The 24,032-nt window shown below is 41.2% G+C and overlaps 1 protein-coding gene across 1 annotated transcript; it reads left to right on the top strand.

Annotated features, from left to right (window-relative positions):
- Nucleotides 1–1,277: 1,277 nt before the first annotated feature.
- Nucleotides 1,278–23,512, top strand: OBI1 (ORC ubiquitin ligase 1; the record flags this gene model as incomplete). The annotated part of the gene is made up of 6 exons (XM_084285556.1): nucleotides 1,278–1,349; nucleotides 5,738–5,873; nucleotides 6,929–7,020; nucleotides 8,668–8,916; nucleotides 11,905–11,993; nucleotides 21,219–23,512. 6 exons carry the CDS (start codon nucleotides 1,278–1,280, stop codon nucleotides 22,711–22,713), a joined length of 2,133 nt encoding a protein of 710 aa, XP_084141682.1. The 3' UTR covers nucleotides 22,714–23,512.
- Between the last annotated feature and the right edge of the window lie 520 nt (nucleotides 23,513–24,032).

Below are 24,032 nucleotides of genomic sequence, written 5' to 3'. Positions count from 1 at the left end.
TGATGGGACTTGATAGGTCAGGTTGTTGGTGATCTGAAAGATCTTTTCCAACCTAGATGGTTCTGTGATTCTGAATCTCTTCCAGGTGCAACTTGAGGCCGTGTCCTTGCATCCTATCACTTGTCACCTAAGACACTGAGACCCACCTCGCTGCAACCTTCTTTCAGATAGCTGTAGGTAGTGATGAGGTCTCCCCTCAGCCTCCTTTTCTCCATACTGAACAACTCCCATTCCCTCATTTGCTGCTCATAAGTCTTGCTTTCTGGTTCCTTCACCAGCTTTGCTGCTCTTCTCTGGACACACTCCAGCACCTCGATGTCCTTGTACTGAGGGCTTCAAACTGAACAGGGTATTTGAAGTACAGCCTCATGAGAGCAGAATACAAGGGGACGATCACCTTGCTGGTCCTGCTGGCTACACTATTCCTGATGGAGGCCAGGATGCCATTGGCCTCTTTGGCCACCTGGGAACACTGCTGGCTCATATTCAGCCCAATGGGATCCACAGCCCAGCCCTGTTTGTGCTATTTCAGAGCAAGAGGGACAGTGGAAAAAAAAAAAAAAAAAAAAAAAAAAGATGTGGAGGAAGGCATGGGGGAATTAATGGGATTTAAAAGGCTGGCGTTTAAGTGGCACAATGAAGACCATGGAGAGAATGGTTTATCGAGGCAAGAGTGGTTTACTGAGGCAAGAGTGGTTTACTGAGGCAAGAAGGGTTTACTGAGGCAGGAATGTTTTCCTGAGGCAAACACACACCGCTGTGTCCCCACTCCATCCAGACGCCTTTACCAAACTCTCCCCACCACCCCCGCTCTCCCCTCATGGGGCCGAGCCATGGCGGCGCTGTATGAGTGTGTATGAGTGTGAGTGTGTGAGTGTGTGAGTGTGTGAGTGTGTGAGTGTGTGAGTGTGAGTGAGTGTGAGTGAGTGAGTGAGTGAGTGAGTGAGTGAGTGAGTGAGTGAGTGAGTGTGTGTGTGTGTGTGTGTGTGTGTGTGTGTGTGTGTGTGTGTGTGTGTGTGGCGGGGGGGGTGCCGCCATGAGGGCGCTTCCCCCCTCTCCTTTCCCGGGGGGGGCGCTTCAAAAGCCTGCGCGCTGCGCTGCGCTCCCCCTCCATTTCCCCCCCCATTCCCCTCCCCAGCACCGGGCGGCGGCGGCTTGGCCTCGCCGGCTTGCCGTAGCGGGGCCGCCTTAGCGCTGCCTGCCTGCCTCCCTCCCTGCTTGCCTCTCTCTCTCCCTCCCTGCCTGCCCGCGGTGACTTCCGTGCGGGCGGCGCCGCCATGTCGCAGCACGGCCCGAGCGTCACGCTGTCCCTCACGCTGCCCATCACCTGCCACATCTGCCTGGGGAAGGTAACGGCCCCGCGGGCGGCCGCTGCCCTCCCTCGCCGCCCTCCCTCCCTCCCTCCTCAGCTCCCACCCTGCGAGGGGCCCGGGGGTGGGTGCGGGGCGGGAGGGGCTCGCTGACACCCACCCGGGGGGAACGGGGGGGAGGCTGGGCTCAGCCCCGCTGCGGGGCCGCTTGGGGGGGGGAACCGGGGGAGACCCCGGCGGGAGCAGGCACCGGTGGGGTTACACCACCCCCACACCCAAAAAAAAAAAAAAAAAAAAAAAAGACGGAATTTGGACGTAGTGCTTTTGGGGTGAAGCTTTTTGTTTTTTTTGGGGGGAAGGGGGTATTCCATCCCAACAGGAGCTGGGATGCCGCGAGGCTCGCGTTTGGTCCCCGTGCGGTGTCGTGGAGGCCCAGCGAAACAAAGAAGAGGGGTGCAGGACCGAGTGGGTGTAGAAAGTGATGAGCAAAAATCGGAGCTGGCTGGAGGAAAAGAAAAGTTTTGATTTCCTTTCTCTGACCCGAGAGGGTCACAGGCATGGTGCTCATCTCTGGTGTCCGCTCGCGGTATGGGAGCTGGGCGCCGGGAGCCCCCCGAGCCGCCTGCGGGGCTGTCACCGGTTGCTTCTCGGAGCCTCCCCTCGTCCCTCACGGTCCCTTCGTGCTTCCTCCCCCTCCGCAGCACGCCTCATAAAACAAATCATCGATTGTTGTAAGGGCGAAAATAACCCATGTGTTTGTGTCTGTTATTTACCGTCCCTTCTCTTTCTGCCCCACGTGGGCTCGGCTCCGAGGCCTTTTCTGCTTGCGTGGTCGCAGAAGACGAGGAGCGGTGGATGTGTCAAGCAGGAGGAGCGGTGGATGTGTCAAGCAGGCGGAGCGCTGGCAGTAGAGGTGGTTGCACACCTCTGTTTCTCCACTGTCTTACCTGTGGCAGAGAGTGATGCTCTTAGCAGCCATGTCTACTCATTTTTTGGCTTTCCAGTGGGACATGAGCAAGCAGGAATGCACTGCTGTTATCCCTTGTATTTATTTAATACAAATGGAGAGCATAAGTTTATTGTGTCTAATGCAGAGCGGATATTCCTCAACAAGGAGGAGAGCAAAATCAAATTGATAAGGTACTCAGTGTTAAATCTTATCTTGGTGGTTTTCAAAATAATGTCAGCGCTTCATAGCTTTGCTGTGTAGTCATTCATCTTTTGCTATAGAGCCACTGGCTCTTCGCAAGCCTCATTCTTCCAATTCTCTTCTGGAGTTGACCAGGGACTGATGTAACTGAGTTTGTACTGGAAGAGACTTCCACACTCTACTTTCATGGTATCTTGCACTGAGGTAATTTATTAATGTTATGTAAGTGGATCTAGTGGTGACATCTCTAATGAAGGTCTTTGAATGCTTCTTTTTCAGTTACATTAAGTTTCAGTTTTGCCAAAGTTGGCTGCTTTGACTGTCCTTTTTACACACATCTTTGTGCATCACTGAAAAGCATCAGAAAAAGCTCTTCTCAAGAGTAGGGCTGAAGAGGGAGGAAAAGGTTATTCAGTAAAATAAGGAAAAAAAATCACAGTTTTTACCAACTTGTTGGGGGGACAGAAAGCAGAACAGAGGGATGATGTGTTCTAGTACTTCTGTGTTTTGTAGCGTGGGCTTCAAATTGAATATGAAGCCCACCCTCTTGCTATCTGCAAAACTTGCAGAGGATTGGTTGCAAACCAGGAACTATTCACTGTGCTTAGTGGTAAGGGGATAAAAAGAGGTAGTGAATAGAAACTTGTTCAGTAATGTCATCCGCTCGTGTTTAACGAAGCAGAGATCTTTTGGGGGGAGGAGGGGATAGAAAATATTAGATAGAAAATTGTTAGCGTGAACAGTTTATAAGCAATGGTTGCAAGATGGGCAAATGACCATTTATCACAAGTGCTAATTGCTTGGATGAATTTCATCTTTGTAACCTGAATGTTCAATTAACATAGTCTGGGCTGGTGTCTAATGTAGTTGTGTTCATAATTAGCGAGGAGGTCAGCAGCTGGCTGCATCAGGCCTTCAGGTTGCCTGCTGCACAGTGACTGAAGGTCTCCTGTTGCTTTCAGTGGTGGTGGTGTGCTTCGGCTTGGGCCTGCAGTTCTGTGTGTGCTGAAAGCCCATGGGATATGTCCAGGGATTTGTTCACTGGTGTCAGTGTACCTGCTTTTTACTTTGCCTGCTCCTCACTTAATGCTGCTTAAAGGCCCAGAAGAGGCATGGATGTCTGCAGGATCTGATTTTGATCCAGGCGGGAACCACGCTGGCAGGGGGGAATTACTCAAATTCACCGAGCTAATCAAGTCTTCCTACATAAGCTGTAGCCTTTCCAGTCATTATGGTCAATTGAGGAACTGAAAGGGTGCTGTAATTCAAGTAAAATGCTCTTTAGTAATGAGTGTGTCATGATCCCCACCCCCAGGCTTGTCACAGGCAGTGGCTCAGGGTGAGGGGAAGGGGCCCCCGGCCTCGGTGTTTCCTGATGACATCTCGGTAGCAGCTCCTGCTGCCGGGGCACGGATTGCTTTGTGTGGATTCTGAGCTAACGCACGTGTAAGCCTCAGCCCTGAAGTGAAACGTGTAAATGCGTGTAAATCAGGAGCACTGTCCCCCAGAGAGTAATAAACGTGACTTACTATTTTGCTAGAGATACGGAGTAATCATTCACTTGCAAGAAGTGTATATCCACGTCAGGGTTGGGGTAACTGAGGGTCTCTTGCTCCCCTGGGAGGAGACCTGCACTCCTGAAATGTCTTTCCCTGTTTGGACTATTTTATGTTATCCTGCTCTGTACCCTATAATAGCCATCCATATAACTATTCTCATATAATGGCTGCTCCTGGGTTAAAAAAAGAAAAGAAAAGAAAAAAAAGACCAACTAGAGAAAAAAAGTTATTTTCTTCTTCTAGCTGCTGATGGGAAAGCTGGAAAAAGCTCTCTTTCTGGTAAAGAAAAGCAGTCAATAACAAGGATGTGTTTTTAATAAATGAAATTGTAATATTTAAATGTTTACAAAGCCTTGGTGTGCTAATGCTTGCATTAAACCCCCAAAAAGCCGCTTTAATTAGAAGCAAAAACCTGCAGGTGCTTGGAGAAATCCCTTAGTCTCTGTATGCACACCTTCAGTAACTTGAGTTTCTGTTTGTGTACAGACAGTCCTTAGGCTCCTGTCCCACACACAAAGCAAAATGAAGAAGGAACTGACAGACCTGGGTCCTTATACAGATGTGTGTGTATCTCAGTGGTAAAATACTTGGTTTCTAGCTTGTACAACACAGTGTGTGGGCATGATTACTACAGGGCACATCTAATCTGTTTTCCAAGGTGGTTTTTAGCTGTCCTTTCCAGTTTCTTGATTCTCCTTGCCAGCGCTTCATTTTTCCTTCTTAGTTTGTCTGCTTTGCTGATAAAATGAGCAAGGGAAATCTCAAGGCTGGTGAGGGCTTTTCTTTTTTGAAGCTGAAAGAATTCGCATGAACGTGGGCTTTAACAGCTTCACAGGGGCCATGAAGCAGACTCTGAAGCAGAACACGCCTCTATCCCAAGAGTCAAAATATGTTTCTTGGGCAGAGATAGTGGTGGAATAATAACAAATAATTACTTTCAAGAACCTTAACATAGATACTAACGTTAAGCCTTGTGAGATTTGAGAGTGTATTACTATAAATTGTACCAGGGCACCTCAGTAAAGTGACGGTATAGGGAAAAGTTTTCTCTGTATCATATTTGGTCCCTCTATGCGTACTTGAGAGGAACTGTGTCTGATTGCAGTACTTAAGCTGCCCCATTCTTGGGTATTGACTTACCAGTAGCAATGCGTATCTAGCAGGAGGTTTGAATTAGTGATTGCTGGTTCATATTTCTGCTCTGTGGTTTTGGCCCATATCCTCGTTAGTTTATTTCCATGAAGCTGATTATGTGCAAGCTAGGGTTAATCGGCAATGCCACTTCAGTGGCAGCTCTTTCAAGGCAAAGTGCTGGTTGTTGCTTGGGGCAATCTCTCAATCCCTCGCTGTTGGGAATGAGTGAATGTGCACGTTTTGGTTCTTCCACAGAGGAGCTCATTTCACTGGTTGGCTGCAATTCATGGAGATGGTAGGATGAGGGATGGGCTTCTGCCACACCATGTGTTGATGAGCTCTGGGGATCAAGAATCTTTAGTTTTGCAAATAAAGTTATAGCTGTCATGTCACTAATAATAGGGAAATTTGGTGCTGTAAGTCAGGAGCCCACTTGTAGCCTGGGGAAACATCAGTGTCTCTTTCCTGCTGGAGATTGAGGCAGTATGTTTTCATACTCAATTACCTGAAAGGGTTTTTAAGTATTCATAGTGTCTTTCTGTTTGTTTGTTTTCCTTCTTTCCTCTCCTCCTTGATGCGGAAAGGTTCGTCACCCTGTAATCTGTGTGAACAACCACGTCTTCTGTTCCATTTGTATTGAAGTCTGGTTGAAGAACAATAATCAGTGTCCAGCTTGCAGGATTCCCATCACGCCTGAAAATCCTTGCAAGGAAATCATAGGTAAGGACAACTTTAGGCTTTGAAATAACTGATAGGATAACTTTAAGTTGTCCTAGTTTAAGTTGTCCTATTTAAGGACAACTTTAACAATAGCTGATAAGGACAACTTTAGGCTTTGAAATAATTTCTGATATTTACTGATGGTTGAAGTTTTCTTGGGTCCAAAGATGTCTGGATTTATTTTTTTTTTAAAACCAGCCTCTGACTTTAAATCTTTATTAAAGTATACATAAGGTAAAAATTCCAGAGATGATGTGTATAATAACAGCTTGATTATTCAAAGGTAGCAAGCACCCCACCACTGTAATTATTATTATTTTCAATCTTAGTTGGACAGTGCCTTTTGCTGGAAGAAAGGCATCTCTCTTCAAATATCCTACCTGTATGTTGCAGCCTGTTGACCTAAGAGGACAGCATTTAGCTGAGAAATAGTGTGCTTAAATCCAGAACCTTGAATGAGCGTGTTCTTTTTGACTGTTGGTTGTTATTTGGGGATTGTTCACCTTTTGCTTTATTTTTTAAGAAAATGTGAAAGCTACAAAACTTGAATGAGGATATGAACTTCCCCAGGGTTGGAAAATAACTGGGATCTTGATTTGACATAAAATGTCACCATTGCTATTTGGTTCTAATAGGAAAAATATGTATGAATAGTCTTACTTTAGAAACGTATGCTGTCATGTGTTAAATAAATGTATGTGTGTTGGTTTTACGTCGCATTTTTTCCCCCTCCCTTAGATCTGTTTTAATAGTGTGGTCTTAAATAAGGCATGATTCTGTCAAGGATAATATGAAGTTGAAAAAAAATTCAGATGTTGTGTTCCTGCTGTGAGACAGGATTTTGACTTCTAAACATCACTAATAGATATTCCTGTCTAACCTGTTCTGAAAATGAAAGGTTGTAGTCTCCCATGGTGGTAGATTGGTCCAATATTAGCTGTATTTGTAGATGATATTATGAAAAGCACTACAAGCTGGATTGCTAAAATTGAATTGACTGAAAAAAAAAACCAACAATATTAGTTGTTTGTTTTTTTCCTTCTGTGCTGCTTTAGGAGGAACAAGTGAAAGTGATCCTATATTTAGTCCGACAGTCAGAAAACACCTACGTAAAACAAGGCTTGAATTGCTCCACAAAGAATATGAGGTAAGCACATGGGAGCATTGTGATTTCCCAGATGAACTACAACTGTTAAATTACTGTATGCAACTTGATCTTCCTGCTTTGAGTCCTGGTGTCTTTAATTTGAGCAAAGCCTTAAGCTGAATCTACGTGGAACTGAGATGCGTTAATATCCCACCTTCTGGCTGAGGTTGGGGAAGGCATTTGCTGGTGGCTGAAGAGGTCCGGCAGAAGCCATGGTGATGCTCTGTCTAAGCTACAGGTACCCAAATGCAGCCAGTTCCAGAGACTGGAAATTCAACCCTAAGATACTATGGGAGGGTTTTCTTTATGCATATTGGGCATTGGGGTATTTGTTCTGTATTTGGTACAAAGACAAACATTTTCTGAAGTACTTTGCTATTACCTGGGGAGACTAAACCTCTTTTTAAAGAGTAATGCCCACTGGAATCCTCTGGTATAGGTTAACTTCTATTATTGTTGCTTTGTTGAATGATTGAACGGATGAAGGAATGCCTGGAAACCTCTCTGTTCTTCTGCTGGAAAAAAAAAATATCTTAAGAACAAGATAAAAAGGTATTAATAAGGAATATGCTTAGTTTGTCTTCTCAGTTATTGTTTCCGTAGTAGCAAGAGTGTGAAGTCACCACCCATTTTTCAAGGAAACCTGTCTCACAGCAAGGAGAATGAGAGAAAAGAAACAGACGCTGTATAAATATCCTTAATGCAAGGGAGGTGAGGGCTGCCTTACAACAAGTTTGCCTAGAGCTCAGTTTCTTTCATAGAGCGGTCATGAGAGGGAGGTTTCCTGTGTTTCTATTGAATCAACTCCAAAATGACACAGATGGACACAGGATAACATAAATGTCTTTAAAAATGAATCTATTTAGAAATGGTTATTAATTTTTAAGGGGGGTGGGGAGAGTTTGATTTTTTATTTTGTGCAAATAGGCCTTGAATATATACCATCATATGGTCTACTTTAATAATCTTACCCTGAGCAGTGTAAGTCTTAAGTTGGAGAACAGTGAAGAAAACATTTTCAGGATAAATTACTTTTTATCTCTTTAGCAACAGGCTTTTGAAGATTTTTGCTTCATTGTGGCTCCAGACTGACACAGCTAGTTGGCTTTGTTCTTTTTTTTTTTTTTTCCTCTAGTCTTTCCTGAAATGCTTCTACTTTTATGCAGCTGGAACAGCCTTTTCCAGGCAGTGCTCTGTCCATTTTGAATGTTGAGACTTTCAGCATCTGACCATGTGATGTTTCAGAATGGATCTCTCATATCGTTCTCAAATAACAGCAAATGAGTCAGCAGAGGACGACCTTAAGAATACTCTTTATACAGGAAACCTTCCCACAGAGTGCCCTAATAATAGATTCATGTTGCTGACTGCTTTGAAGCTTTTGGTCTGCCCGCCAGTTTGTTCAGGGTCCTTTATGTAGTCAGGGGATTCCCTTCACTAAAACCTTCACTATGCTTGAGTGTGCAGGTTGATTAAAATCCTGCCTGGAGCACAATACATAAGCATATTTAGATAGATGCGTAAGTAAAGGCATGCATCTGGGCTTGCCAGAGAACCCATGTTTCTAAAGTGCTGTGGGAACTTGCCAGTATTATTTAATTAATCTCTCACATTATTTTAATTCCTGTGAATTTCTGACATCTTTAGGATGAAATAGAATCCCTGCAAAAAGAAGTGGAAGAACTGAGAGGCAGAAATCTCAACTTACAGACACAGCTGAAATCTCTTCTGGATCCTACAGTGCCAGTTTCCTCTTGCCAAAATGAGGAAACTAGCCAGTCAGCAGATGAAGCAAGTACCAGTGGCCCAGAAACCCCAGAGGAATGGAGCAAAAAGCTGAAAGCTGCCAATGATATATGTGAAAAAGTGATAGATAATGTGGAAAAGTTGAAGGAGGTAATAAATACATCTTTTTCAGCTATCTGGCCATGTAATTTTTATGTTAGTTAAACGGGTGAGAGCTGGCATGACCTCTGGATACTTCATAGATCTAGAAGAAAAGGGGGAAGAAATGAATTCCAGTGATTGTTGGTGTATCATAGTATTTCCATACAGTCTTTGCACGTGTCAGATGTTATTGCTTGTTCTAGTGAGCCTTGTATATGGCTCTTCCTCAACTCCAGTGTCACTCTATGACTGGGTAATTGGATTATAGTAGTGCTTGTCACCAGTATTGATGACCAGAATTTTCAGGCTTGCAATAATCTATATAATATATCTATTTTACAACATTCAATGGCCAAACGCAGTACAGTTGGCTGAGGCAGATTTTGCACTATTGCCCTCCTTGCTAACCAATATTTTTGGTGCAATTTGCTGAGACAGAGTAACTTGACCCTTTGACCGAAAATAGACAAGCTTCAGCATTTTATGACCCAAAGATCCTTTAGTGAAAACCTGCAGCTTTTTATACAACTTGAATGTAATAGAAAAGAAAACTTGGTGTTGCAGATGGGAGGGGGGGAGGGGTTGAAAACCCAAGTAAATAAAAATACTTTGCAAAATCTACCTATGGGCACAGGAAAAATCATGTTAAACATTGACTTAGAGTGAAATTTCGAGATTAACTTGAAAGGGATAGGGTTCTTTCTTAAGAATTAGTACTGTTCGTTCCCTCTGCTAGACTCAAAGGTGCACATCATAACATTCTGCCATTTTGTCGTTCTTAATGAGACACTTCTAGATTTGTGTCTGTGCAGCCTAAAGGAAATTCTGGTCCTGATTAGACTAATCTGTGCATGGTAAACACTAAAAATGAGACAAAGTAAACTGAGATTCCAAAATAAGCTTTTTTCAATAGCATGGCTAGACTTGGGCCTCAGCTTTACAGACAGGGACACAGCTGGCCTCAGGGGATCCCAGGAGCATCAGTCTAGTTGGCTAAAGGGGATTCACAGCAAGGAGTTCTTGTCTGTTTTTTTTTTGTTTTTTTTTGTTTTTTTTTTTGTTTTTTTTTTCCATTACATTAAACTGTACAATCTCTGTGGTGACAGGTTTATAACGATTTTTCCAAGATAGGTAAAAATAAGAATATATAGTGAAGATTGGGGCAGGGGTAGTGTGTGTGTGTGTGTGTGTTTTGTTTTGTTTTTCTCCAGCATAACCCCAGCAATAAAAGGGTTTTGTGTTTATGGAGTCTCTGATTTTGAATAAGGTTTAGATACAAATAGATTGTTTAGATGAGTTTTAGGGATGAAAACTGATGCAGATACTTTCTTCCAATCTGTTTCCTGTTCAACAGCTGCTCAGTTCTGGAAGTACGTGAAGTCACTTGACTCTTCTTCTTCTTCCTGTCACTTTCTAAACCAGTCTATGTGAGGAAAGGAGTCAGCTTTATCCTTTAGTGTCCTAGGGCAGAGACTCCCAAAGTAGACATTGTAACGTTGAGTGGAGTCAGAGCAAATCCGACAGTGCTGGTACAAACCCGGTGGTTAGGAATATTAGATAAGTATGCTCACTGGTAGTGTGGTTGCATGAAGTCATTAATCTAGACACTGCTGCTTGCGGGGGGATTCCTTGCAGATCACTGGCTTGGAGGTCAGAGCACTCTATGGAAGGAGACCAGAGAAGTTGGGGTCTACCTTCCCCATGGGCCAGCTAGGTAACCTGTGTACCAGCTCTACACAAGTTGTGCAGTTTTCTCTTTCATTGTGTGGCTGAAGGAACTATGTGTCTGGAAAGAGAGAAAGGTCTTGGCTGTGGAGGCAAATGGTTTGATGCTCCTGGATTCTTAATACCTTCAGAATAGCTTTTCATATTTATTTATTTATTTATTTTTAATAATAGAGGAGTTGACGCTCAAAGACCCAGGGCCTGAGTTTACCCTTTCTATTCCTTCTATACCAGAAATCTCTACTTTTGTCTCTAGTAATATTGTAGTTTTTTTGTTTTGTTGATTTATTTCTCCTCCATTACTCCCTCCCCTCTCCATTGTCTCAGCCTCACTCGGGAAGGTTGCTGGGAATATTTTGATAAGTATTTAGAGTTTTCTGCCTCTCTTCTTGCAGTTTGATGCTTGTAACAAAGTACATTGCACTCACAAGCCCAGATAATCTGGATCATACATGATGTTTCCACTGCATACTAGAACTGAGACTGTGACTTAAAAGTCCTAGATTGGTGGTACAGTTTTCAACATACGGAGACTGAGTAGACTATGAAATGCAAAGAGTTCATTCTACTTGTTAGGATGGTGGTGTTCGTAGTTCTGAAACACGGCAGCAGGAAAGCTTCTCTTTATATGAAGTACCTTGTTAACAAGAGCGTCTGCTGAACTGAAAAGAAGGAATTGACCTCAATTCAAGGAACGAGAAGGGTTCTGAATCAAGAGTCTTAATCAGAAAGTCCTGCAAGAAAGTGAAGAAAGACTGCAAATAGCTTGTCATAATGGATTTGCATCCATAGGATAACTGCTTTGAAAACAACAAGCTAAAAAAAAAAAGGAAAAACAAACAAACAAAGTAACCTTAATCTAATTTGGGATGGTGGAAGCTGTTCTACATTAGTTTTGCTGATACCTGCACGTTGTAATGTTAATGCACTTAACGTATTTAGTCATGTGAAAAAAAAAAAACATGGAATTGCCATTAGTACATCTCCTTAATGACTTTCTGTACTAACTAACATAGCTGTGTTTATTTCCCTAGATAGGACACTTGCAATGTATTTTGGGAATATAAATTAAAAATGTCTGTTCGCTATTCAGTTTTGCAAGCCATTTCCCATGGTGATTTTTAAGTGGTGTCCCTGTCTGAAAGGCTGTTTCCTGCCTTCACATTTCTAGTTCTGTCTCTTTAAAAAAAATCAGAAACAGCTTGTCCTATAAATATTGGAAGTCATTTCTATTTTACTGTATACTGATTTTTTTCCTTTTCTTTTCCTTAGGCAAATAAGAAACTGAGCATGGAAAACAATAGCCTTTTAAGAGAGAATTTGCGACTAAAAGCTGAAGTTGATAGTAGATCACCCCAAAAGTATGTGAATATTTTAAAAGCTTCTATATTTTATTTATAGACTCTTTAGCTGTTGTAGGACTTTAACTTAAAACTATGGTGGTGTACATGGCATTGCATATATGTCTCAAGGTAGACTTTGGCGTTTTTATCCTCACAGACTTGAGTGACAAATGCAACTTAGAGAATAGTGGCAAGTCTGCGGTGAAGGAATATGCACTGGCTACAAATGCTGTTGTGTTATCTGGCCAACACTGGAGAAATGGATTTATTGAATTCTACAGATAACTTATTTTTTGTTATTGAGAAATTTCACTTAAATTTGACATCCTTTTGTCAATGCAGGTTTGTTACTCTGTAGAGGTTCTCATTGTTTGCATTTGGTTTTGTTTGGTAACTTGGTTTTCTTCCTTTTGCTGCCTTCAGGGTTTGTTTTGTGAACTTAGACTTCTCATTCAAGGAGTGTCCCTGACAATCTTGTGCCTGGGCAAGGCATGCAAAATCAGGCTTATGCAGCATAAGGACATCATTCCCAGAGCTGACATCTGTGTTTGATGTTTCTAAGTAGCGAAAACATCAACAACAATTACCTCAAAAAGCAGAAACGTTTCTATACTGATTACAGCTGTGTACTAAGGTACCCCCCCTTGGAAGTACTTTGTAAAGCAAAGTGATCACATTTTTAAAGTTCTGTCTTAGAAAGATAAGAGCGATTTTGGCCAAAGTTTTATACAGTGCTTTTGGAGAATGGGGGTGGGGGGGCATCCTTCATAATGTGAGGGGAGAGCTCTCTGGGTTTCGATCTAATTCACAGCTAGCTTGCTGGAAGATGAAATTCATCCTTATAGAGAGCTTCCTTGTCAGACTGTTTAAGACCCCAGGAAAGTAGATGCATGATCCTTGTGCATGTGATGTTAAATGTATAAAGGTGCATTTTGACCTGATGTCCCCTAATAAGGGTGATAAAGTACTGCTAAAGGTCTTGGCAGTGGAAAGGGATTTAATGGCAACAAATACCTTTCTCCCATAAAGCTAGAGAGTGAGATGGCAAGGATGGGAAACTTATTAATAGATGCAACCAAATAAATCCTAGAAAAGAAGAGCCAAAAGAAACCAAATCATCTACCTCGATTCTGTTTCAATAAGGTCAGGTAAACTCCCCAGTGGAAGGAATTTCAGTTTCTTCTACCTGTACCGTCCAGCTGATCAAAAAAATCAGATGCGAAGGGAGAGGGAACCAGACTTTGCAGACTGGTGGTTTTACCATCTTTTGCCCATGCAGCATAAAAGCTGATGATTTTCGTCTTTAGAAGCACAGATAGAATTAAATGTTATTAGAAAATGGCCATAATTAAGACCTGGTTTTGCAACCCAGATGCCTGGTTGCATCCTTCCTGCATGTTGGGAATGGTTTTGCCCAAGGTAACTCTAGAGCTATGCATGGAGATTGGGAGGACATGAGTTGGATCAGGCTTTAACTGGCTCAGGAACGTTTTCTACACTTTAGAAGTTTAGACAGTTGCATGCTTGTACCCTGCTTCAGTTATCTGCAACTTTGGTGTACCACAAGAATTTAAGTATATGCAAGGGAAAAAAAATATCTTGGAAGAAATCCTACAGCATGTTAAAGTTAGTAATTTTGATGTTCCCTGTCTATACCCGTTCAGTCCTAGTCTTGTCTTCTAGAATGAATTCATCCAACTCTTCTAGGTCTGTGACTTAGGACGGAAAGTAAGCTTCTGATTTATTTGGTGTTGCTGTATACTCTAAGGTCTCTCCATTGCCTATGGATTTCTGAAGCTGTGATGCTTAGAGCTGGGTACAGCATTCCAAGTGAAGGTTCGGTAGTACTGACTTACAGCAAAAAAACTGTCCCATCCTTAAATCTTGCAGTACCATTTTTGTTGTTTCTTTTTATTTGGCATTTCTAGCAGAAATGCCCAGTACCAGTTCTGCTAAATAGCTACTTTAAAAGTTAAACCAGTACCACATTTTGCACTTCTGCTGCTAACGTCCCCTTACAAGTGTGGGACTTGACCTGTTTACTGGCTTTCTTCAGGCCGATGGTCTGATGCTCACGTCAAATTTTAAACAGTTGTTTTGAATTCTAGTCCCATGGTAGGAACTCCATGGAGTCTAGGGACTCTATTACAATTCAAACATGGTCTCTACCATATTTGTTTGGTTACCATATTTTATAAATTCATTCTTTGATCCTTATGGTCATTAGTCTAGGCAATATCTAGATCAGACCTAACATTGAGACACTTTTGAAATGTTCTTCCAGTTCTGATGTCAAACTTTGATAACTAATATTTATAAGACTTTTAAACTAAGCTTTACATCCTGAATAGTTGTTGCAATAACTTAGCCTTGCCTAAGAAATCAGAATGTAAGGCATTAACATCAGAACCCAACGATGTCATGTTAGTTAAACTTCTCTGTGTGGGTGCACTGATTTGCAAATTGCGGTTGGTTTTGGTGCACTTCATTCATTGTTCAGATGGTAAATTTGGGGAATACATTCTGAATGGGTCTCTAGTACAATTTAAAATAGCTACTGAATTACATCTTTGTAATTTAATGTCACCACTGTTCCTTCCTTCATCATATTTCTTAGCTTTGAATTGCCAGGTAAGGATTCACGTTTAAACAACTAGCTAGGTAACTGACTAATACTTGAATCAAGTGATTTGGGAAAGGGTTTGTCAGTATTCAGTTTCCTTATCCCAGAGGTAACACATTTTCTGCATAATGACACTGGAGCTAATTATCATAATTTAAATAATTTTAATAGGCCTTGCTTTATAGCAAAGGAAACTCTGATAGCAAGTGAAAGATCCCTTTGTAACATGGATTTTACATCTGACATCACAGGGAAAGTATAGTTAGCCTTCTTCAGTGGCTAACTGAAGAAAAAAACTTTCCTTTTATCATAATCTTGAGTTGTTTTTTCTTTGATTATCCATTGAAACCTGCTGAAAAATATCATGTATGTCATTGCTGCAGGGTCAATCTTATTGGTGGGGGGATTATGCATTTTTTTTTAATAGACGTTGGTCATTGATTGGGGTTTTATTCTTCTATTACTTCCTGAAACATTTTTGAGAATAATTCCTCAGACCCAGAGTTTAATTTTTGAGCAAAACATATAGAAAGGCAAAGATGTATACCAAACCATCATGAAGTTGGGACATAAGCCTGAAAAGCAAGTAGAGGTAAATTTCATGCTCTGATTCTTACCAGAAACCTGTGCTAATCTCCCATTTCTCAGGCAGATCAGATTGTTTGGTAGTTGCTTGCATGCTCTTTACTTGTTCTTTCTCCAAAGGAATTCTCTGTGACTTCTGTTTTTCTGGTACAGAACAGGAAAACTTCTAAAACTTAAGTTTTGCAGGATGATTAAGCCCTATGACTTCCAGCTCTACTTAAAATAGAAAACTGTTAGGTCCATTGGCAGAGCACAGTGGATCTAAAAGCATTTTTGGCAAAAGAGTGTTTGCTTTTTACCTGAAGGAAAATAACTAGCAAGTCCATCCACTCCAGGGTATAGCGTATTTTATGAATGGTTAGATTCAAATTAGCTTGAATCAGACTCCTAGGCTTCCTAGGAGCCTTTCCCCTAAATATTTAATTTCTTCTGCCAGTTAAAATCCCAGTATGAAAAACAGTCTGTAACATGCTGAAAATTGTTGCATTATGTCTTTTTTTTATTATTTTGTGGTTTTTGTTTTTTGTTTCCCCCTTCTCCAGTTATATTATTTTTCTTGTCTAAATTCATGACTTTGGGTATATGCACGCCAAAATCTTAGGTTGTTGACTCTGTAGGTCTTACATGCAATGTCCAGTTTTTATTCAATTCAAATATTCTCACTCATGCCAGGCTACTCAATTCAGTCTGTATTTCACTGAGCCTACCAATAAGCTTCTAGTAACCTGTGTCCTGCATGCAGGTTTCTATCTTCCTAGATAGAAACCTGGGCTACTTTCTCAATCTCCCTGCAAGCTGGCTGTCCCAGAGGAGTGGCTATTTTCAAAGACCAGCTGCAGTATTGTCTTAGAAGTAAATAGGAGAAATTACTGTTCAGTAGCCTTGAGAACAACTTTGAGTTCTTGACCCATAGCACTAAAATGTAAGGAAGCACTTAGTCTAAGTAAGATTTAAACCTGGAGTAGACGTGTGTTGGTAAGGATGTTTAGATGTTACTTGGTTCTGTGGGCTTTCTGCTGTATTTGTGGAGTTTTTGTTTGGTTGTTTTATAGTAATTCTGAGGTAACCTCTTCTGGCTTATGGCATTCACCACCCTGCTGCTCTATGGTTGTCCAATAAACAGCGAAGCTCAGTCTTACTCGTGATGTGAAGGAAACGAACTTTCCTGGCATCCAGGAGAGAATTTTGTGAGATGTCTCTAGATCAGTTTATACTGTTTGAACGGTGCTATGAAGAATATTTACTGGCTACTATCTGCCCACATTGAAAAGAACTTGCTTTCCTACAAGCTTAGGAAATTAGCTCTGGCAAGAGTTTCTCTTGCATCCTTCAAGGAGGAGCTATTGCCTACGTTCTTCTGTCATCTTTTCTGCAGAATGGAAAGCAGTAGTAGGCTATACCCAGGGCTTTGTATTAAATGAAACCAAATTCCTTTACTGATCCATTTTTCTAGATTCAGATCTGAAATAGAGCAAGATGCTTGAGGCCTATCTCTCTTTCTATTTTTTTCTTGTTAGGATAAAGCTGTCTAAAAAAAAAAAGCTGTTTGTTTGTTAAACATTCCTGTATTGATATTACACGCTGCTTTAAGGAGATTGCCTATAGCCTGGCACGTTGTCAAGATGTTGCTGCAGATTGCCTTTCATAGCTGCTGTAGAGATAGCAAAACTCATTCTTGTCCAGCTGCATCTGGTACATGATGCTCTTCACAGAAAGGCTGTAGAACACAGTATTGCTTTCAGATGTTTTACTGGATTTCCTAGCTTTCTTCCCTTCTTAACAGCAAAATCCAAATGAAACGTGTACTGAAAATATGGGACTGGGTTTGGATGCACGCTCTGGCATTGCCCTAATTTCAATCTGTGACAAGCACTGGCTGTACATTGTCACTTCCCAGCCTTGTTTCATTTGGTGGATGAATCATGCTCATGTTTCTGAGCCTCAGAGCATGGCACAGTCTGGACCATCAGGTGATTAAAACTGGAGAATCATCTGCCACGGTATCCTTAAGATTTCAGTCTTTTTCATATATGGTTATATAGGAAAACTCTGGCTGCAGTTGCTTGCTGTACGGAAAGAGGAATGTTTATCTCAGTCTGTGTGGTTTTAAAGGGGGTTCATATGGAGTTAAGGTCTAAACTAGACAGGGTCATAGTCCGTGGTCACTGATGTGTGTAAACAAAACCCTAAAGGTGAATTTGTGAAACCAATAGATAAGGAGAGAAGAAACAACCGAAGGAACTTGATCTCTTGTAGGTGAGAGACTACTAAACTTTCCAAACTGTTTCTAAATGGACATCTTCAGGAGTATTCAAACATAACTGAGGGAGCAGCTGTGGGATAATGAAAGAAGGCTGCTCGAGTGTTGTAACTGTAATGTTAGTTCTTCTTGTGCACTCATCTGACTGCTAATTTTCTGATTGGTGGTATCAAGCTAAAATACTGTTGGGGTAAGGTGAAGGACTTTGACTGAGGAAAGGCCCTGAAATACAGGATTTAGGTGCTCATCTAGACATCCAGTGTTACTTCAGGTGCTGTAACATATCCAGTACATTCGTCCAGGGCTGGCAGATGTGGTACAGGACCTATAGCAGATCGTATTCTCCCAGAGTGACAGCTGAAGGCCAGTAGTCAAGTAAAGGACCTTATGTCATGGGCTGCCAGTGCTAGAGGATCCAAATCCCAGCTGAAATGTATTCATTTACTTTGAGTGACAACTAGTTTCTCTGGACTTTCCGTTTTTTCTAGAAAGGAGGTACTTGAAACAGATGTAGTGAGATACAAACTCACTGTTCAAGGGATATGACTGAAGAACAGGTCCACAACATTGGAAATAATGTGGAGAGTATGAAACGTGCTCTCTACCACATGCGCTGAATAGCTGAACTCCTACTGATGGATGTCTGTTCTTGTTCCCAGGTGTGAAATGGTTCAGATACTTTCAAGGAAAACAATTTATCTGGAGTGCCAAGCCAAAATTTCACTTATTTTCATGTAACTGTTGTGTGTTTTGTTTTGTTTTGTTTTTAATTATTTCTACCATCAAGCTATAACTCTTTGACTATGACACAGCTCAATGTACATCCAAAGGAAGAGGAAATCACTCAAAGTGGTTTTGTTAACAGGATAGGGAGGATTCTGGCTTCTTTACCCAAAATGTGCGTGTCTTCTAAACTGTTAGCTGACCTGCCAGAACAGTCACTAAAACACCTATGTCATCCTCTTGTCTAGAGTAGTTGGTTTAAATATGTGCACTGTAATAAGTCTGTCTTAAAAATCAATGTCCTTGAAAACTTGGGAGATAAATGCATGGAAGTCTCAAAGCAGGAACAGAAAGGAACTACTGCTTTGGTGTTTAACTGCAGAGGTAACTGTTTGTATTCAGCATGTCAGCAGCTCCATTTCTGAAAACCAAAATTCCCAAGCACATCCCTCTACAACAATTAACATATTAGTAATGCTGTTTGGCTTTGAACAACATCCTGCACTTTTTTTTAACCTGAGGACACTTGTTATAAAGTTGCACTTGAGAATACAGTGCTTCCTCCTCGTAAGCAAATCTCAGGCTGTCACTAATGCTATTTGCATTAAATAAACATATTACACCATTCTTCCATTAAATAGGAGTTGCCAGGTATGCATATAAATGTAAACACGTTCAATTTGTATGTCAAAATGTGTGTTACAGCAGACCCCAGAAAGTCTTGCTTATTCTACATAAGCATGTTTCCTTGTCTCTTAATCCAGCTGTGTTTTTACATCATTTTTATATCCTTTATTGAGCAGTACAGGTTCACACAGCAGTAAGGCTGTGTGAACAGGCCCCTTAGAGAAAGGCAAAATAAGTACTTCTGGATCTCTAGGAAGCAAGAATAACCTTGAATAACCTTGCTTGGGCCTGGCCATGCCGTAGTGGCTATCTCACTCAATGTTTTAAACCAAAATCTGAGTGAATTAAAGGGGGGAATAAGTCAAAATGTGTTGCGTGTGAGGATGCTTATTTCATTGTAAACCCCCTCTTCACCTGTAAGTGCAGCATTCCTGAACTCGCTGTGATTCTGCTTTTATCTGGTTTCATATGGGGAAAGCTGGTAGGCTGGTACAACTTTTCTTCCACTTCCCCTCTTACAAGCAAACAGAAATGGAGAAACTTCTGCAATGAGAGGAGAAAGCTTGTTACACAGAGTGAGCAAATGAGAGAAGGCCTACTTCCATTTTTGCCAAGACAAAGATAATTGGGTAGAGATAATTTGTGATTCCTTGCCGTGAGAGTTCCAATCAAGTCAGCTTCTTTTGGGGGCAAAAATCTTAGAACATCAGTACTCATAAATATAAAACTATTCCCTTGCATTTTCGTACCTGCACAGCTGTGAGTAGCAGATACCAAAACTCAGTGGAACTTGGACTGATCTGATTTAAAAAGTGGTCTAGTAGCAATTCTGTGAAAGAACTGACTGGGACTGTGGTGTGGATCTTTCCCACCACTAAGTTGCCCACATCAAAATCTTCAGAGTCCTTTAAATATGCAGAAGCAGCTGAACAATGACATACATCAGTAGGTCTGGTCGCTCATGCCCGACTTGTTCAGGGCTTGTGATACTCCTTATTTCTTTCCCTCACTGTTGGTTTGACCACATTGCAGTTGTCAGCATTGAGCAGTCTCCTGCTACTTCAGGCTTAATTTAGTTCCTTGCTGGAAATGCTTACACAGACTTATGGATATTTCACCAGCATAGCCATGGGCCACTGATAAACCTCCTTCAGACCTCATTGGTCTAAAGGTTGCAGTGGGAGCATCTCGTGAAGGGGTAAGGGGATAAAATGAGGAAGTTTGTGGAGGAAATGGAGCAGGAATTCCCTGTGAATCTGAGGGATGCTAAAGGAGGAATAGACAGAGAGAAAAAGGGTGGAAATAACCAGGCAGTCTTTGTGCTGGAAGAGTGAATATAAAGCTGTGCTGTAACACAGGGCTGCAAGGTGGAAAGTGAGTGTTAGGTTAAGCCCAAATACAGAATTGTCATTTCTTTGCGATATAAAACCATGCATGTCAGAGTAATAGGGTGGCTGCAGGTCTTTCCCTCCTTCCTAATAACACCAGAACTTTAATTGTTTTACCTTTCTGTAAATTGAAAGTCTTGGATGGAGCAGGAAATTCCCTGGTGCCCACCTGTCAGTGACAGGTTAGAATTAGTCAGGGCATATAGCTGAAACCTTCACCTGCCCTCTGGGGAAGGTCAGTCTTGAAAGCTGGTGGAGGATGGGGGGAAGATAAGTCTGTATCTTTGCAGCTGAAAATGTGCTCAAGCTGGAAGCCCCACAAGCACACAACTTTCACAAACCACGAGTGGCAGGTTTATTGGAGTGGAGTGGAGGAAGAAATTACATTGTTCCAGTTGTAAAGCTCAAAAAAAAAAAAAAAAAAAAAAAAGTAGCTCTGAAGTAAGTGGGAGTACCCACTTGTGATGGCCAAGGAAAAGCCGTATATCTAACAGGAACACAATTGAAATGGTCTGCATAAGTATTTAAACCACCTCAAAGGACTATTGCAATTTCTGAACTTCGTATTGGCATTTTGTATTTGACAAGGTGACATTGTGTAGGAAATGTATTGTAAAACAGTGCTGTACTGTAGGAAAATGATTGAATGTAAATATTTCAAGATGTGGACCACTGTTCAAATGTTATCATAAATCTTTGCCATTGTTTTAGGGGATAATTCTTCATGCATATTTGAGTTGAATTGATGGAACCAGCCCCTGGAAGGGTAATCTGCTTGTTATTGCCTTACTACCACTAATAGTTTAATTTTGGCTTTTCAGGTATTCACTGCAACCTATACATTATATATGATGATTTATTTATTTATTTTCTTAATTAGCTAAGAAATACAGTTCTCGCTTTTGTTTTCAAATTTAACCAGTTTAATAGCTTTGTTCTTTCTTTACGTTAACTTGAAAAGCATGTCCTTTTCCAGCTTAATGTTTTTTGTTGTTTGTTTTTTGTTTTGTTTTGTTTTGGTTTTTTGCTACTTGCAGGTTTGGTAGGTTTACAGTAGCCGCACTTCAGTCCAAAGTAGAACAAAGCGAACGTGAAATGAACCGTCTTAAAAAGGCACTGGAAAGAAGTGATAAATACATAGAGGAAATGGAGTGTCAGCTTTTACAGCTGAAAAATGCAGGTGAAGGAACCCAGACCATGAGTGCTGTTAGTGAGAGAGCTCTTTCTGCAGAAGCTAAAGGAACTGAGAGCAGTGAAGACACGACGTGTTTGAAAACCCAGGTTGAAGAGAAGAAAGCTGTGACTACCGGTCAAAGTTCTGACAGCCTCGAACAGCTGTCAGGTGACGGAACGTGTTCAAGCTCTTCTAGTCAAGATGGTTCAGCTGGTTCAAACAGCCAGTGTGTCCCAAAGAAGGAGCTATTTCCAGGATGTCAGGGAGCTCTCCTGGATGAGAATACTACAAATATGGATACCTCCTTAGAACAGCAGTGGAATAAAATTGAGGAGTGTACCCCATATAAGGATGAAGAACTTTATGATCTTCCAGCGCCATGCACTCCGGTTCTGTCTCTCAGTCGTCTTCAGCTGAACACTCCCGATGGAAAAGAAAACGCAGGGAAACCGTCAACGTTCCTGAGAAAGCTGAAATTTGAAGAATTTTGTGACACTTCAGATGACTGCAGCAAAGATTCTCCAGAGCACAGCACAAGCAGCGAAAAGAAGATGGACTGTTTTACTATGGGAAAATCAGGGTTTTGGGGGACTTGCCCAACGAACTTTGCTGAGAACTTAGATTTTGATGAATCAGCGCAAAATTCAGTAGCTGGCCAGTCAGCTGAAACATCAGCAAAGTCCAGCGATAAAGCAAGTTCATGCTTACCTAAAAGGCTGCATACTCTCTGCTCTTCTGAAATGAATCGCACAAGAACCTCCAGCGAGACATCTATGGATGCCGCCTACCTCGATAAAATTTCCGAGTTGGACTCGATGATGTCTGAATCAGACAATAGCAAGAGTCCTTGCTATAATTTTAAGTCCTCTGATCTTGATAATTCTTCAAAGTCAACAGAGTGCTCTAAGCTTCTGAATGAAACTGAGAAGAAGCTGGAAGGGATGAATGAGGAACAGAGCATGAAGTGTTCGGAGACGAGCGATCTACCAGTTGACAGAGCTGGATGGAAACCTGCTATGTTTTCCATCCTCTCCCCATCTGGACTAGATATGAATGACCACTTCCCACTTTTTACGGGCCAAAACGTAGCAGCTAGTGAAATCAAGCCTCCGAACTGTTTATTTCAAAGAGAGTTTTCCCAGAGTTTACTATTCAGTAACTCACAGAGGCTATTTGAGGAACAAAAGTTTGGTTCGTGCTTTTTAAAGATGTCATCTGACCTGCACACCCAGCTTAATCCTCCTTGGGTGCCTTCCTTTATTTCTGAAAAGAAAAACAAAAATATCAGTCAGTCAACCAAGAGGAAAATTCAGAGCAGCCTTTCTAGCGCTAGTCCATCAAAAACTACCAAGAACTGACTCTGTGTGGAAATCAAATGCGACTCAAAGTTGTCAACCTGCAAACGTTTAATATTTACCAAGTGAACTTCATTTTTAATGACTTTCATGCAGTCTGATCCTGCCTTTTTCTGGCTAAGTGTAAACTGAACATTCCCTTGCCCATTGCAAGGCCTTCCCTAGGGAAGAACCATTCCAGATCTGCTTCTTTGGCTGGAAATCATGTTTACTTGGAATTTTTGTGGGATTTTTTTTCTTTACCTTTTAAGTTTTCAGGTATCATGATCTTCCAGTTGTGAGCACAGTGAATGGCTCCGTTGAACAGGACAGTTTTAAGTGGTCTTGTCAAATCCATCACTTATGTAAGAACTTGTTTTAAAGGTTACATTTTCCATTCCTAAAGATTACATTTTGTGTGTGCAAGGCAGCTACTGGCTATATATCCTATGGATTCATGAAATTGCTATAAAACAATGTCAGTTTTGCCATAAAACTTGCCTCCAAGAGGAAATGTTGCTGCTTTGACTGTTTCATAGCACTGTACTGTACTGAAACTATTGTTTTAAGTGGGTATAAGGTAGCAGTCTCTTTCTTTTCAGGGTTACACTACTTCAGTTAGAAAACGTTGCTTCTTTAACACTGCAAACATGGCTTGTATTTTTTGAAGTTAAGCACAATTTTTAATTTAGTTCCCAAAAAGTGTTGTTATTCTAAACGTGTTCAGTATGCCTATGTAGACCATGAAAATGGGTTTGTATGCTAATGACTTGTTTACCTAATGTGCACTGAACATTTTACATTAATACTGTACCATTTTACATTAATACTGCATGCTTTTCTATGTGAATTGAATAAAACATGTTATAAGCACTGTAATCCTTGATGTTGTCTCTCAAATATTGAATTAGCAAAAAAAAAAAAAAAAAAAAAAGAGAGAAGCTTCTTTTTGCATGATTTGGAAAATATCTGAGTTTTTTTATCGAACACAAATGTGAGCTTATTCGCGAAAAAATTCCCTTTCTCCTCCTTATTAGATGTATTAACCATTCTGGTGTCAGCATCGATACAGTTGATGGAAATGGCTTTTGTCCTCTCTGGAGGTGACTCTTCCACGAAGTATTGCATAGGTCAACATAATGTGAGGGCCTACTACAGGCAAGAGACCTAATTAAGCTGCAGAGCAAAATTGGTTTCTTTGCATTATTGTGTTTCAAGGTTTTTGTTTGTTTGTTTTGTTTGTTTTTGTTTTTCCTAAGGGCATGTTTAACTGTAAGATACCTTTTTTTTTTTTTTTTTTTCCTCTATATGTATAGGCATTTGCTGGCATTTTTTACAAGCAG

Source organism: Netta rufina, assembly GCF_964035555.1.
Source record: "Netta rufina genome assembly, chromosome: 1".
NCBI lineage: Eukaryota > Metazoa > Chordata > Aves > Anseriformes > Anatidae > Netta > Netta rufina.
This window is presented reverse-complemented; position numbering and strand designations above follow the sequence as displayed.